Source organism: Suricata suricatta, chromosome 13 (genome assembly GCF_006229205.1).
Source record: "Suricata suricatta isolate VVHF042 chromosome 13, meerkat_22Aug2017_6uvM2_HiC, whole genome shotgun sequence".
Lineage (NCBI taxonomy): Eukaryota > Metazoa > Chordata > Mammalia > Carnivora > Herpestidae > Suricata > Suricata suricatta.
Genome location: NC_043712.1, coordinates 29,626,886 through 29,644,359, shown reverse-complemented (window position 1 = coordinate 29,644,359; position 17,474 = coordinate 29,626,886). Strand labels below are relative to the sequence as shown.

General features: G+C 44.0%; 1 protein-coding gene across 1 annotated transcript in view; it reads right to left on the bottom strand.

The window, feature by feature from the left end:
- The window catches only part of GRIN3A (glutamate ionotropic receptor NMDA type subunit 3A), a gene marked incomplete at its 5' end in the record, with an annotated part of 169,491 nt that overhangs the window by 4,599 nt on the left and 147,418 nt on the right, over positions 1–17,474 (bottom strand). The window contains 2 exons of the mRNA XM_029919646.1: positions 3,932–4,008; positions 5,327–5,491. Coding sequence (XP_029775506.1) covers positions 3,932–4,008; positions 5,327–5,491 — 242 coding nt within the window. The remainder of the gene's footprint in view (positions 1–3,931; positions 4,009–5,326; positions 5,492–17,474) is intronic.

Sequence of the window (17,474 nt, the reverse complement as noted above, 5' to 3'; positions counted from 1 at the left end):
GCTGCAGGTTTCAGCAAAGTTTTCCATTACAGGGAAGACTTCACGTGGGTTGAGAATGACAGCTCGGGTCTGAAGCTTAGGAAAAAACCCCAAGAAAGCCTTAAATTCTTGCTGGAATAATGAAAGTCAAGAGAAATAGATTCACAATCCTCCTTTAGGCTTCCATCAAACCAACTACCACATCTCAGAGAGATGGCTGTAGACAGCAAGAATTACTGTTGGACAGGCACAAGAGGAGGGGGATTTGGTGCCTGAAATACACTGACAGATGTAATGAGAAGGGTTTCTTGCTTCGAGAACAGACCGGAGCCCTAAGCAGGATAGCTGCTGATTTCTTCTGGCTTTGGAGGAGGAGGAGGAGGAGGGTTATGACCACTTTTGCAATCTACCACAGTGCAAACCTAAGTAGAAACACTCTATTATAAAGTCCTTGTGCTTTTGTTCCCGTCCATGTAACTGAATCAAGACTTTATTTCTGAATTCTTACTTTCCAGAAGAAGGGGAGGACCTCCAGGGGCAGGAGAAGGGGGGGAGGTAATAAAGTTGATGAGAACAGAAACACAAGGGCTTAATGGGAGGATTCTGTTTCATCTTGCCCTGTGGCAGACTGCAAAAATGGTCACAGTCCTTTGTTCCTCCTTTCCACCCATGTCCCTCTGTAATGCCGCTTTGCAGCCCATTTTATCGAGAGCGATTCTGGGAGACAGGGGGGGGGGGTGCGAGGGTTGGGCTTTCCCTCCTCCTTGAATTTAGTCTGGTTTCAGGACTTGTGTTGGCCATCCTGTAAGTCTCATATACACGGGCAGGTGGCGCCAGAGCTTAGCTTTCACATGTCCTGGGCTGAGAAACAGCTCTGCTGGCTTCACACCTGGATCGGAGGTGCAGTTATAATTTTATTTACAGCCTTATGGTCCCCTTGGCTTTTTCCTTCAAATCTTTTCCAATTGAATGTGAACATTTTTGAGACAGTCTCATCTGTGGTGTGTGTTCCATGGTTTACAGTTGTTGTGTATCTTGGGGTGAGGGGAAAGGGGGAAGTGGGGTGCGTATTGGAGACCCAGTGGGGTGACATACAGACCAAAACTTATATGAAATCCCAGGTTCAATAAGCCAAAGACTATGCAGAGTCTCTTGTAATATCTACTTTTCCCTCTGCTTTAAATAGAAAAGGAGCAACATCTACTTCATATCATGGCCCAGAATTTCTTTAAGCCTTTCCTCCAATCCACATGTTAGTAATTCATTCATCTATCTTTCTTTTTTAACTCAAAGAAATCTTTACTTTGCAGCAGGTACACGCACATCCCCTGCCCCTGGTCCTCGGGGCCACACTCATCTGCGTTCACCCACTTATCGTTTGTTTTTTAATTTTTTTCCTTTTTTTTTAAAATTTATTTTTGAGAGACAGAGAGAGACAGAGCATGAGTAGGCGAGAGGCAGAGAGAGAGGGAGACACAGAATCTGAAACAGGCTCCAGGCTCTGAGCAAGCTGTTAGCACAGAGCCAGACGTGGGGCTCGAACCCACGAACTGTGAGATTATGACCTGAGCCAAAGCCGGACGCTTAACCGACTGAGCCATCCAGGCACCCCTCACTTATCTATTGTTTTATTCATTCAACAAATACAGAGCACGCTGGAGGGACACCAAGTTGTAGCAGATGGAGGCATTTGCATAGATATTCTTCCAAAAAAAAGAAGGAAAGAGTTTTCAACCCAACAGACCTAACTCTGGTACCACAGATTAATTCCTAGGGAAAACTAGGAGAAGGGTGTCTGCACATTTTCCTGGCATGGTAGGGCAACCACAGAAATCAGGCAATCTGGTTTTCTCCAGACCTTTGTACATATATCTGGGAGTACATATAATACAGAAGAATAAGCAAGAGCTGGCTTCCCTGACAAACTCTGGAGCGCTTACAAGTGCCCTGGTAATCGCTATGTGGCTCGGGGCCCCCTATGAATATAAGATGACAGATACTGATGTCAGATTTGGTGTCTAATTGGAAGCCTCCACAGAGTTTAGGTTATGTTTTCTATCGAACCTTCCTCAGCCGTAGAGGGTAATGTGACCCGTGGGTGAACTGCATTTGACACTAAAAATGAACAAAACAAGCTTCCACACACCAATTATTTAACACTGAAGTTCAGTACTCCACGAGACCATTCCGAGGAGACGTGACAGCTGGGGGCCCCTCAAACGCGGCCTCTGGAAGGTCACAGCCGGGTGTTGGGCTGTAGGGAGGTGGTGCAGCAAGTGTGGGCCCAGGATAGGCCATGAGGCCATGTTCTTAGTTCCTTTGCAAAATAAGGGGCTCCAGGAGGGAATCTGCCACGAATAGTGGATCTACTGAGTGAAAGACATACTTGGTTCTCAACGGAGGTGAGAGAGATGTGACTAGGGTTGGAAAAGGGATTCCTGGGCTTCCTGTTTCTATTGTGGCTGACAAACGAATGCTTTGTCATGAGATAATGTCTTTGCTGCTATGTCTTCTTGTGTTCCTCTGGCTAAAAAAATTGTGTTACAAATAATTACAGAAAAAAAATCTATGTAACATGACACAGAAGAGCTGTGACCTGATTAGTCTACAGCTTGTCGCTGACAGGGCCACAACACGATCCAGGAACGCCACAGACGAGAGGGCGGGAGGTGCTCGCTGCCTGGAGAGAGAGGCTGCGAGAGAGAACGGAAAGGATTGTGACAAGCTCGATGCAACCCGGAGACAAGGGGACGGCAGCCGTCCCAGAGGAGGTACACGCAGTGAAGGAGAATCCTGCTTTTCACCCCTTTTTCCTTTTCCACTCTTATGAGTGAGAAGTGTGAGTGGCAGATTTCAAAATGACCCAGAAAGCCGAGCTCTGAGGGGAAGCTCTGTCACAGAGCTGCCTGGAAGGGGTGCCCTGAACTGAGGCCCCCGGGCCTAGGAAAGGAGCAGGAGGGCGGCCGGGCAGCAGGCAGCAGAGGCCGGCCAGGAGCCGGGCCAAACGCTCCCCGCCTCTCCGGCCACAGCAGCCATTCCCAGGGGGGATGCGGGGATGGTGGGAAGCTTCGATTTTCTGATGTCACTGATGCATTTAATGCCTGTTACTTCCTATTAACAAGATGCTTTTTCTGGGGAGTTGGTAGTAAGAGTGCCAGGAGATAGATTAAGCAGAATACGTCTGCTGCATATTTCAAACATTGCTAGGAGCACTGGAGAGGAGTAGGGAGCAGAAACATGCCAGAAAGGCAATACCGTGTGAGACGAATTGCCTGCAGTACTCATGAATTAAGTCTTGTGTGTCCTCCGTGCAGGATAACAGTAGCTAACGCGGCTTTGTTTGCAGGGCTTTACAGGTTTTACCTCATTTCATCCTTGCAGCATCTCTAGGAAGTGGGTACTGTTTTCATCTCAGTCTCACAGATGAGGACACTGAGGCACAGAGAGGCTAAATAACTTGCTCAAGGCCACACGTATGGCAAGCGTCTGTGACAGGATTTGGATCCAGACGCTTGACTCTAGAGACCACGGCTGCATTGTTAACCATGACATATGTTGCCAACACTGCATTTCCGTGTCCATATATGTTTTTTATACTCTGTTCTATTTCTGTCTGAAATCACATATATTTTTACTGAGGGTGTTATCAGTAACTTGGTCCTGATTTGATCTGAATTATTTATACATGATTTCCCCCTTGGAGCAGGGAGTCTCAGTTACAGCTCTTCACTTTTTTTTTTTTTTTAATATTTTAAAATCCTTGTTTATTTTTGAGAGAGAGAGAGGACACAGAATAGGAAGCAGGCTCCAGCTTCTGAGCTGTTAGCAAGGGCCTCACATGGGACTTGAACCCACAGAACTGTCAGATCATGACCTGAGTCGAAGCCGGACACTTAACCGACTGAGCCACCCAAGTGCCCCAACATCTCTCCACATAAAGACGCCTTCTTACCTCTTTTCCACACGTTTAGTCTTGAAACGCTGCTGCTTTTCCTCTACAAACGATGTGTTTAGTGCTCTATGTAGTCTCTGGTGGAAAGAACAGATCCACACATTAGAAACACACAGTCTGGGGACAAAGTACCTCTTGAGATTCAACAGTGTATCTCGTTACAAATCTTTTAACTTCTTTAAACAAATTTCCAGGGATGCCCCAAAACAGATCAACAACCTTCAGCCCAATATCTCAAGAGAACCAAATTCTAAGTTATTATCTACCTGGAGGGAAGAAAGTAATTTGATAAGAAGCTTAGAAATGCTCTGGGTTGTAAAAAGGTATGTGACATCAAGAAGAGCCATGACAACAAGTGTGTGGCAAAGGGACTCGTGGAATTGCCAAAGTTGAGTCAGAAGCTTAGGTCTGAACTTCTTAGCCGCCCAAACAAAGCAGGCAAGAACTCAGAATGAGGTCAGTCACGTTGGCACGCCATGGAGGTCACTTGTCTGTGGAGGTCTCCTGAGGAGACCAGATACTTTCCAGGACCAAGCAGGAAGAACAGGGTTCCATGTGACCAAGCCAATGATCGTGACTTATCAAAAAAAAGGGGGGGGGGCGGAGAAATGGCGTTAACACGGCGGAGAGGTCGGCGGAGAGGTCGGCATCCCAGACGCGCGGGCCAGTGAGGCCCGGGAGGCCTGAGGAGGTCCCTGGCGGGAGATCAAGATGGCGCCGCGGGCCCCCGCCTCACCGTGGTCAGCTGACACTGCCGCCGGAGCCCCTCCCCTTCTGATTCTCAGTATCCTTCTGGATTCTTCTATCTTGCCCCTCCGTGCCAGCTGCCTTCAGGGGGAGCTGTGCATGGGAGTGTGCCTGAAAGGCTGATAGGCCTGGTTTCAGTCGTCGGTAAAGGAGTGTGCCCGTGTCTGGCTTACACAGCAGAACTTCCATCCCGTGCGGCTCGGCCTTGGCACCAGTGGACCTCAGATTTTGGGACCATTGAAAATGGGGACAGAACAGGGCCCGGTGAGTTCGTCTAAAGGGAAACAGGAACTTGAAGCTCATTTGTCCAGTTTCAATTTTAGCTAGAATGGAGTCTGTAGGAAATAAATCTTTCACACCAGCTCTTCAGATTGTCACTAGTAAGTGAAACCAGGTTGAAAATAATTCTGTTGCTTCCAGTGTGAGCACCAGTGGAGGGTTATATGGAAGGACGGGGTGTTGTGGATAGGCTAATGCAAGGGAAAGTGAATTAATGGGATAGAAGGAACTCTATCTTCTACAGGTCTACACCACCCTAATTCTCTTGGGAGCTTGTCACCTGTCAGCCTGACTTGGGGCTCTGGACTCTCCCATCACTGGGGATTCTGACAGCTAAGAACACTGGAGCAGTACGCCTGGGGCACTCACCTGGCTGGTGTGGAGCCAGTACTGCAGCCTGGATTTGTTCTTGATTCGTGGAAGCAGCAGTCTGTACACTATATGCTCACCAATGGTGGTCAAGATGGACAGACCAAAGCCGATGCACAGCAGCACGAAGAGTCCAGAGAAGTGTTTGATGCCCATTTGCAAAGTCTGGGGCAGAACAGGAAAGGAAAGGCCATGAATGTGAAGCTCCACCTGGCCCCAGGCTTGTTTTCCATCCAGAAACTTTCCCCTTGGACCCAAGGAGAGCTGGAGAGCATCCTCCCTGCGCGCACGGCAGCCTTCACTATACTGCACGTTGTGAGAGGTACCCGGCCAGGACCGTGGGCTCTTGCACAGCACACCTTCTGGGCAGCTCCACACATGTAGGCCTATTGTATGAATGGTCCCTGCATCTGGAAGGCCCTACCGTCTCTAGAGAGAGACTGAGAGAGAAACTGAGATAGAGCAGGAGAGACCCAGAATTGAGACAATTTAACATACTAAAGCACTGAACAGTTTTCAAGGAGAGAACCTTTCTCAGGGACACAGATTGAGTAGGTTCAAGGGGAAGAGATGATGAATTCCTTAATTTTGACATTTAGATCTGGAAGAAACATAATCATCTAGTTTAATGTCTTCATTTTATTTTTTTAATTTATTTCTTAAATGTTTATTTATTTTTGAAAGAGATAAAGAAACAGAGAACGAGCAGGGGAAGAGCAGAGACAGGGAGACACAGAATCCAAAGCAGGCTCCAGGCTCTGAGCTGTCAACACAGAGCCGGACGCAGGGCTCGAACTTACAGACTGCGAGATTATGACCTTAGCCGAAGTCAGTTGCATAACCTCAATGTCCTCATTTTACAGATGAGGAACCTGGGACCAGGAAAGTAAAATAAATTCAGGTAGGTCACAAAACTAGACACCCACAGAGGAGAAAAAGGAAAGACCTAATAGTTAACTGATTGCTTACTTTTTTTGCACTGAGGTAGGCATTAAAACCACAATTGACAGTTGAAGAAACGGAAATCCTTTCAGGTTTTAAGTGGCAGAGCTGGTCTATAAGTCCATGTTTGTTTAGCTGCGAAGGCTTGACTCTTTCTGCTATACAACCAAACAGCAGCAGTTACACCACAATAGTTACAATGACTATATGTGGCAGTCACTTTGCTAAGTGATTTACATATCAGATCGAAGAGAATCCTCACAAGTTCTCTATGAAATGGGTATTATTCAGTCACGGACATCAACGATGAGAGTCAATCCTGCAGAGAGACTTCTGGGGCACCTGGGTGGCTCAGTTGGTTAAGCATCTGACTTTAGCTCAGGTCATGATCTCCCAGTTCAGGCCCTGGTCAGGCTCTGGGCTGACAGCTAGCTCAGAGCCTGGAGCCTGTCTTCAGATTCTGTGTCTCCCTCTCTCTCCCGCCCTGCTTGCACTGTCTCTGTCTCTCAAAAATAAATAAAAAACATAAAAAAATTATAAAAAAAAAAAAGAAAGGCTTCTGACACACTGAGTGCCTACTACACGTCAGGCACTCTTTGAAGTACCAGGATCTGAAGACGGGAGGGTTACACCTCTGCCTTTAATCAGCTCGAGAGACTAGGGAGGGAGCAAACATTTATACCCCACGACGCATACACTGATCCGTATCTTCTAGGTTTTGTGGAGGAGGTGGCTCATGAGACAAGATTTAAAGTAAGAGAGGTAGAACGTGGAGGCTTGGGTGGGAAAGAAAGCACTCTGAAGACTGTAGAAACGGAGGGAAAGAAGTGACCTCTGGCGCAGCGGTGGGCAGGGTTGTGAAACAGATCAGTGTGGCTGAGGGGTCGGGTGCAGGAGGTTCTGTATCAGCGACAGCTGCTGGGATCCCTGGAGAAGTAATGGCACTCAGTGACCCGGGGCACAGAGCAGGCCCCAGGTATAGGAGCCTGAGCACGAGGCAGCCCTAGGGAATAAAAGAATGCTGGTCTAGGCAAGACAAGAGGTATATCAGGCCCCAAGAGTTACGCAGGTCCCATGGATTCTTCTGGGACATCTCTGTACCAGTGATGACCAACCATATAGCACCGGCCTCCCGAAAGTAGATGACAGATGTGTCTGAAAATAGTCCTTGGGTTGGGCCTGGATATGGCTATTATATAAGGATTCAGTGAGTTATTACTACTATGGAAGAAAAACAAACTGGGGGAATTCATTTCCAACTTTAACAGTAACATCATCAAACATTCAGCGAAACACCTTAACATACTGGCATTGCTTTCTCATAAGGTGCTGCCAAGATGAGGGAGACAAATGTGACTTAAGGCAAAACATCACATCTTGCCTTTGAACACATGGCTTCCCCCTCTTGTGCATGACAAGAACTGATTTCATTTTTCTCTTATTATCTCAATAACAAACTGTATTCAGTTGATTTTACACATTTTCTCTTTTAATTTCTGTTGTTTACACCCACAATTTTAATAGACTAATAGATACAGTTCTTTTTCTTAAGTTGGGCATCATAACTGCATATTATGATCTTACGATAACCCTATAAGTATTATTATCCCCATTTCACGTTCAAGGAAACTGAGTCTCATAGAGATCAGCTACTTACCCAAGATCTTACAAGCTAATAAATGAAGGGGGCCGGCTGTGGATCCAGGACCGTTTGATGCTAAGGCCTGCGCTGCTTTTCAAGTGAACACCATTTACAGGTATCTTGCTATCTGAACTCTTACTGTCTAGTCCCTAGAACAACTTGCAGGTATTTTAATTTGAAACCCACCATCTGATTTGAAAGCCACTATAATCTGCCTGTGAGCATTAACGAACGTGTTTAAACTGTGTCTGAGTCTCAGTGGTAAGATGTCTCGCGGCAGCTGTAATATTCAGCTGTTCTCCTCCCAGGGCCATGTGGAATGTGCTGCGCATTAGCTGTGCGCCTCTGCCCCCATATCACGTGAAACAATTCTTTCTAGTAAAGTGGAACTTGCTCAGCTTCATATTTATCATTGGTGAGAGGAAGAAGAAGAGAAGCAATGGGTATTCAATGTCAAATCTTGAAAATAAATTTAAGCAATGCAGACAAAATGATGGCGGTTGCAAGTGGTGGGAGCGTGGACGTCACGTTCAGAAACGGAGTCAGGGCCCAGTGGGGTGTTGTCAGGGGCTGCACAAATGACAGCAAAGCAATGCCAATGGACACGAGGCCTGTGTTTTCTTCATCCCATTGCTTATTCTGCAGCTTCATTTGATAGCTCGTAGCCACACACGTCTGGGGTCTCAAGTGCCAAGGAGAGAGGGCTGTCTTAGCACTTAGTCATGGGCACATCTCACACATTCACGGCTCACCTAGTCCTTCACGCGCTCGTTCTAGGCCATCTGATCTCACGGTTACCTCTTTAATCAATAAGTAACCACTCAAAACTGTGCCTTGCTTGCTTATTTTATTTTGCTAAATGTTATTTATATTTTTTATGCTTTTTTAACATTTTATTTTATTATTTACGTGAGTATAAATTCCTTGCATCGTGGAAGGAAAACATATTCTACGTACTGCACCCGTGAATATCCACTAATTATGCATTCAAGAAGTGGTATTTCAAGTGCTTTATGTTATGCAGAAATCCTTGATGGATTGTCATATATAACAATCCATGCATTATGCCTTAGATATTAAACATTTACACGTGTCCAAGAGTGTTTTAGTGATATTTAAAAAATTGGTTGGGGTTTTGGGTGAGGTGGGAATGCTTTGTGTCTTTCTTTGTTTCGTTTTTCATTTTTCATTGAAAACAATGGAAAGGACTCCCACCATCTGGAAATTCACTAGCCAACCTGTTTCTAGGAATGGACTAGAATCAGATAAAGGGGGACGCCTGTGCTGTCAAATGTTCTGAGTGGTCTCTGCCCACACCATCAGTGCTCCCCGTGACACAGAGAGGCCGAGACCACCAATTTCGTTGCTGTCTAAACCGTGCTTTGCATCTTGCTTAGATGTGGACATTTGAAACATCTGACAGCTGATTAGATAACTGACTGGTTCTGAGACCTCCAGCAGGAAATGCGGTGCAAGTATTTCAGGCACCATTTGCCTTAGATGTGACTGAGTCCCTAGCCCGAAGTGCACATCCCTCAACACACAGCAACCGCCCACATTCTGTAGTCCTCTAAGGAGTTGTCTATATTTGTTTTAATTCTTCTGTCCTCATTCTCTTTTGGACTCACTCCAATCAGGCTTTTTGTCCTAATCTATAACCTTGATGACTCCTGTCGAAGCCATCAATGACCTCCACATTGCCAAAGCCAAAGCAGTTTTCACCGTATTCATGTATCAGATTGGACACCATCGATTATTTCATCCTCTCCAATATATTTTTTTCACTGTTTCAGGGATACCTTTGTTCTACTTCGGTCTTGTTTACTGGTTCCTCCCCATCTTTCTGATCATAAACGGCATGCCTTTGATTCTTTAGCTATATTCACTTTCCTATCCAGACTCATGGCTTTAAATACTACCTATATGTCAATGACTTCTAGGTTTATATCCTCCCCAACTCCCTATTCAGTCTCTCTACTTGGATATTTAACGGACATCTCAAACTTAACACATTGAAATAAATTAACCCCATCCTCTCCCCACCAGAAACTGCTTCTCACAGTCTTTCTCATCAAAGAATCTCCATCCTTGCAATTGCTCAGGACAAAAACCTCAGCGTCATCTTTGACCCCTCTCTTTCTTTAGCATTCCATACCTAGTGTGTCTGCAAATATGGTGGACCCGAACTTCAAAGTGTATCCAGAGTCTGATGGCTTCCCACCATCGTCACCACCCACTCTGGTCTATGCCACCATCATCTCTCACCTAGACTAATGAAATAGCCTTCTATTTGGCTCCCTGATCTCCTCAGTCTGTCTTCTGCACAGCATCCAGATTAACCTCCTCAAAATAACATGTCATTCAATGCCCAGTGAGAGTTTTCCATCTCATGTAGAGTAAACCTCAGAGTCCTTACAATGGCCTACACGACCTTCCATGATTTAGTCCTGCACTTCCTGAATTCATATCCTTCTCTTACTTGTTCTCTCTGCTTAGCTACTTGGGCTTTCTCTGCCTCTTTAAGTCTATGGAGCAGTTGAGGGTTTGCATTTTCAGTTCTCTCTGCCTATAGTTCTTCTGCCAGCAATTAATACTGTGCTTTCCCCACATTTTCTGCAAGTCTCTACTTGCAGAACAGGCTCTTACTAAAGAAAACTAGAAGGGGCCTATGGGTGGTGGTTCAGTCAGTTAAGTGTTTGACTTCAGCTCAGGTCATGATCTCACAGTTCGTGAGTTCAAGCCCCATGTTGGGCTCTGTGCTGACAGCTCAGAGCCTGGAGCCTGCTTTGGATTCTGTGTCTCCCTCTCTTTCTGCCCCTCCCCCACTTGCACTCTGTCTCTCTCTCTCTCTCAAAAAATAAACATTAAAAAAAGAAAAGAATAGGAGTAGGGAGGAATAATGGTTTTAGTGAGAGGTAAAGAAAAGAAAGGCTGTGGAGCTTGTGAAATATGGATGACTCCTAGGTACTTGGAAGCAAGATGAGTAGGGAGCAAATGCAGTTTAAAATTTAGAAAACCTGAGGGGCACCTGGGCCACTCAGTCAGTTAAGTGTCCGACTTCGGCTCAGGTCATGATCTCACAGTTCGTGGGTTCAGGCCCCACTTCGGGGTCTGTGCTGACAGCTCACAGCCTGGAGCCTGTCATCGGATTCTGTGTCTCTGTCTCTCTCTGACCCTCCCCTGCTCGAGCTATCTCTCCCTGTCTCTCAAAAACAAATAAAAAACTTAAGAATTAAAAAAATTTAATTTAGAAAACCTGATTTCTATATATTTTTGCCACCCACTCTTTTGACCAGAGGAGCAGCAGCTCAATAAATTTGGCAGATTCATTGTTGTGTCTACATACTGCCCTCTGCGGGGGAGGGAGAGATGATGGAGACCAGCAGGAGGTGTGGGCCGGGAAGGCACCAAGGACAGCTCCCAGGGCAGGGTGTTTGCCTGGCTGGAGAGTAGAGTAAGCCTATGAGCTGTAATCATTTAGAATTTTTAAAAAAATTAATGACATGGAAAAGGAGAGAGCAGATGTTCACTCAGAGGATCTGGAATTTTGTCATCAATGAAGACAGACTGAAAGATCACATTTAACAAACAAACAAACAAAAAAACCAAAAAGATGATTTGCAAAATCTGGAGGGGGGGCAATGCGTAAGCAAAATTAACAGTGCTCACACATATGGATAAGCAAAATAATCTAGATGGACAGCAGTCAGGGTCTATGGGAACCTCCCATCACTTCTCAGGCCCTGGAGGCTGGGGCACCTCTGTCTTATTTAAAAAAAACTTTTTAAAATGTTTATTTATTTTTGAGAGAGAGACAATGTGAGCGAGGGAGGCAGAGAGGGAGACACAGAATCCGAAGCAGGCTCCAGGCTCTGAGCTGTCAGCACAGAGGCTGACGCAGGGCTCGAACTCACAAACTGTAAGATCATGACCTGAGCTAAAGTCAGCTGCTTAACCAACTGGGCCACCCAGGTGCCCCTGCCTCTGTCTTCTTTAACCTGGAATCTGCTTAATGGCTTTGTCACTATGGCACAGCCCACGCTTCTGAGGAAATTCTCCCTCTCTCTGTTGCTTGTTTCCCAAGCCCCTGCCCCCTCTAGGCTTTGACAACAATTTTTTAGTCTTGGACCTGGTGCTCAATTTGCTACGTTACTTCCATTGTGCAGTTTAAAAAAAAAAATGAATTTATTGGGGCACCTAGGTGGCTCAGTCTGTTAAGCATCCAACTTCCACTTAGGTCATGATCTCACCGTTTGTGGGTTCGAGCCCTGTGTCGGACTTTGTGCTGACAGCTCAGAGCCGGGACCCTGATTCGGATTCTGTGTCTCCCTTTGTCTCTGTCCCTCTCCTGCTCAGGCTCTGTCTCTCTCTTAAAAATGAATAAACTTAAAAAAAAAAAAAAGAAAATCTGAATTTATTATTAAAACAACTCAGAAAAATATTTCTAAAACTTAGAGATAATTAACCATAATCCTTTCCCTATACAAATATTTTCTCGTTTAAAAAAATATTTTAGGGTCACCTGGGTGACTCGGTTGGTTGAGTGTATGACTTCCACCCAAGTCACAATCTCTCAGTGCGTTTGAGCTCCACGTCAAGCTCGCTGCGGTCAGCCTGTCAGTGCAGAGACTGCTTTGGATCCTCTGTCCCCCTATCTCTATCCATCCCCTCTTGCATTCTCCCCCAAACAAATAGTATGAATTTTTTTTATTTTTAAGTAATCTCTACACCCAACACGGGGCTCGTAAGAAATAAGCCACTGACCCAATCAAAGGAGGGACACGGACACTAGGAGCACAGAGAAGCGAGGCTTTAATCAACGTTCTTGGAAGAGTGTGTGTCTGATGGACAGGCACACTTGGGGCGGTTATAGCAGACAATTTATCTCCTAGCGCGCAAGTCCCTCCCCTGGTTCCTCATTGGCTGAGGACTACGGAGGTTACAGCCTTACACGGACATCGCCTATGTCCATGTAAGGCAAAGAGTAGTATGACCGGAACAAATGTACGTTCCCTGAGGTGATGCAGAGATTTTCAGTCCCTTCTTTCTTTATTCTTTGGAACATGCTCATTGCAAAGCCTGTGAAAAAAAGCCTAGTGAAACGGAGAGGGGAAGAAGAACCAGGAAGTGAAGTGTCCAAGGGTTTGGGACTCCATTATGGGGGAGGGAGGGCTTCATATATATTTCCAATAGGTTGACAGCACAGCTTTTATTTAGTATTTCTGAAAACGAATCATCTCCCTTCCTTCTTATAGGGCTCAAACCCACAAACTCAAGGTCTAGAGCCTCAGACTCCACCAACTGAGCCAGCCAAGTGACCCTACAAATACTTTCTTTCAATTCTTCATTTTGTCTTCTGAACTGCATATGAACCATATACATGTGTATTTTCCAGAGTTATTAAATATATAAGAATCATGGTTTTTTAAAAAACAATACAATTTTCTATAAATGTGTGAGTTTACAGCCATTTAATTATTGATTTAATGCCTCTATATTATCACCTATTATTTATCATAATTGACTTAACTAATCTCAAACTGTCCACTGTTTGATTTTCTTTAATATTATTCATTATATATATGATAAGTATTGCTGCAACAAAAAATATTTTGTGTATAGCCTTAGCAATTGTTTTTGAGTCTCCGAGATACATATTGCAGTGGGTGGGATTAAGAGGTCACATAGTATAAGCCATTTCGATGTCTCGGAATGTCTGAAACGGCCCTCACAAAACGTGAGGAAAATTATTCCCAGGGCTGCTTCCACGCACAGACTGCTCACATCCTTGCCAAGCCTGTTTGTTTGTTTTTAAAGAACATTTACTTTTGAGAGAGACAGAGACAGAGTGTGAGTGGGGGAGGGGCAGAAAGAGAGAGACAGAATTCAAAGCAGCTCGAGGTTCGGAGCTGTCAGCACAGAGCCTGACATGGGCCCACAGACCATGAGATCATGACCTGAGCTGACGTCAGATGCTCGCCCCAAGCCTGTTTCATAATTAATCATTTTTTTCCTGTTTTAAACATTCTGATTTGTATTTATTTCGTGAGGCTATTTTTTGATGTTTGTTTTTCTTACCTCCTTTTGTATGAATCATATATTTATATCCTTTGCCAATTATGCATTTCAGACAAGGCAAGGGTTTTTATTTGAAAAAGCTATTAACCTCTTTCCAAACATGTTATTTATGTTTCTCTAATTTTTAAGTATTACTGTTAGCTTTGTTAGATTTTATTATACCGAAGTTTGAAGTTTTATATGGTTACATTTATTTAGACTATTATAAATTCATCTATTGTTTCCATTGTTACAAGAGTATCAGTTGGGATAAATGTTTCATGACCAGTTGCTTTATTTTTGAAAAGTAATGAACACTTTAGTCCATCTTGAGTTTTTGTACTAAAGAGTGGAACATGTTATTTTCTCTTTGTTGAGACTTTCCATCTCAGCTCCTGGCTTCAGAGGCGCCTCAGCCAGTGAAAGGTCACACTCATCTTGGGGTGGCACGCATTCCTCTGTGCTACTGATTTTGATTTAAAATTTTCAGATTTAAAAAATACTGGCAAATAAAAAAATTGTGAGGACAGCACGCATGGGTGGCTCAGTCAGCTAAGTGGCCAAGTGTTGATTTTTTGGCTTAGGTCATGATCTCATGGTTCATGTAATCAAGCCCTGCATCAGCTCTGTACTAACAATGTGGAGTCTGTTTGGGATTCTCTTTCCCTCTCTCTCTGCCTCCCTCTTGCTCACGTGTGTGAGTGCTCTCTCTCAAGATAAACATTAAAAAATTTGTGAGGACAAACATCATGTAAAACGAACAACGACAAAAAATTCACTGGTGGGTCAGAGTAAGCTTCTGAGCTGTCAGGTTGTATCCTTTGATCTATGCAGCTTTCTGGCTGCCAACGTCCCTTCAGTGTTCTGGTTTTTCACTGTGAATCAGCTAATGCCTTTAAAGCTGACACATGATTTGCCGCTCTTCTCGAGCCTTCAAGATAGCTACAGGAGCCAATAGGAAGGGAGAGGGGTCCAGTTCTGATTCTTAGTCTAGTGGCCTGACTTTTATCATGCCACCTTGTCCTTAAAAACACCTGAGCCTCTTCCTTTTCCAGGCAAAACACAGTAGTTGTACCAATGGCCTCCCACATGCTAACAGAGAGAACCAATAGCATAAGTGAAGAATAGAATTTGTGACTAAACAACAGCAAAATGTTCTGAGAGTTTGCCCTGAGAATGCCTCTAAAGCCTGGCAGACTTAAGAGGATAAACCAGCAGGACTAAGGCCATATTTTCCCATATGTTTCAAAAAAAAAAAAAAAGGGTCTAGTGGTTTGGGATTACAACATATGGTAGAAAGCAGTTACAATCCATTAACATAGGATTCTTAACAACATATTGTTACCGATTTCTACAGCTTTGAAGTGTATTGGTTATTGTTATCAATTTAATCTAGTGTCACTTGCTTTTCAAAATGAGATGAAGGTGGAAGATGACTTGAGACTACCTTGCCTAGATGACATATCAGGTAAAGAGTTAGTATCCCAAAATGGAGAGAACTTATCAAACTCAACAGCCAACGAACAAATAATCCAGTGAAGAAATGGGCAAAAGACATGAATAGACACTTCTCCAAAGATAACATCCAGATGGTGAACAAACAAATGAAAAAATTCTCAACATCACTCATCATCAGGGAAATACAAATCAAAACCACAATGAGATACCACCTCACACCTGTCAGAATGACCAGCATTAACAACTCAGGCAACAGAGATGTTGGCGAGGATGCGGAGAAAAAGGATCTCTTTTGCACTGCTGGTGGGAAAGCAAACAGGTGCAGTCCCTCTGGAAAACAGTATGAATATTTCTCAAAAAATTAAAAATAGAACTACCCTATGATCCAGCAACTGCTCTACTAGATATTTATCCAAGAGATACAGGTGTGCTGTTTCAAAGGGGCACATGCACCCCAATGTTTATTACAGTGCTATCGACAATAGCCAAAGTGTGGAAAGAGCCCAAATGTCCATCGATGGATGAATGGATAAAGAAGATGTGGTGTGTGTGTGTGTGTGTGTGTGTGTGTGCGTGCGTGCAATCAAAAAGAATGAAATCTTGCCATTTGCAACTACGTGGATAGAACTGGAAGGCATTATGCTAAGCAAAATTAGTCAGAGAAAGACAAATATTATATGAGGACTTTAACACACAAAACAGATGAACATAAAGGAAGGGGAACAAAAATAAAAACAGGGAGGGGGACAAAACAGAAGAGATTCCTAAATAGAGAACAAACAGAGGGTTGCTGGAGGGTTATGGGAGAGGGGATGGTCTAAATGGGTGAGGGGCATTAAGGAATCTACTTCTGAAATCATTGTTGCACCATGTGCTAAGTAATTTGGATATAAATTAAACAATAAACTAAAAAAATTTTAAATCTTTCCTAAAAAAAAAAAAGGACTTCCTTGCCTAACTTAAAATTTTTTTAATGTTAATTTATTTTGAGGGAGAGACAGACAGAACATGAGCCATGAGCAGGGGAGGGTCAGAGAGAGGAAGATACAGAATCTGAAGCAGGCTCCAGGCTCCAAGCTGTCAGCACAGAGCCTTATGCGGGGCTTAAACTCACAGAGCCTGATGTGGGACTTGAACTCAAGAACTGCAAGATCATGACTTGAGCTAAAGTCAGACGTTTAACTGACTGAACCACTCAGACTATGCCCTCCCCCCCCCCTTTTTTTTTGCAATGAATGCACAGAATGAAATTGGTGGGGGTTCATTCCTTTTGTCAAAACTGAGGCTTGATTACATTAATAAGACTATTAGAAATAATTTGAAGTGGGTAAATATAAGAACTATAAAAAATAGGTGGCAATGCAGTGAGGTGGAAAAAGCTCACTGTTTGGGGTCAGAAAGCCAGGTTTAAGTTCTTGTTTTGCCACTTACCAGCTGGGAGACCTTGGAGAAGATTCTAGATCTCTCTACAGCCTCATCTGTTAAACTGAACAATGGCACCTACTTCGCAGTGTTGTTATGATTAAATGATGTAACAAATGTAACAATACCTGGGACAGGAGTTCAATAAGTGTTAACTACCATTTTCACCCCAAGAAGTTGTATAGAACTAGATTTGTTGGCAACCGGCAATTAACAGAAAAATCAGAGTATTCTAACTTGGAAATGAATGTGATCTTTCTTCCCAAATATCCATACAACCAAACACTCATATAGTCAGATCTTTCCAGTTGCTGAAGCTAGAAACAGGCTCAGTTCAAGGTCATTGCCATAAAGCCCTGGGTAGATACATTAAGTAGACTGATTGAGCAATTAGCTTGTTAACTCCAGCCATTCCAGAAGCTGAAATATTTTTCCTCTTCTTGTTAAATTTAAACATGTAATTCAACATGTTTCAAACTCTTGGTCATAATTTTAAAATTTCCGTATTTTAATGTGCACATTGCAGAGTACATAATGTTTCTGAGAGGCCTTTTTCTTGGCTAGCGCTACACATGCTCACTTTCCTCATGCAAAGTTTCCTCCACAAAGTCAAATAGGTTGGGCTTG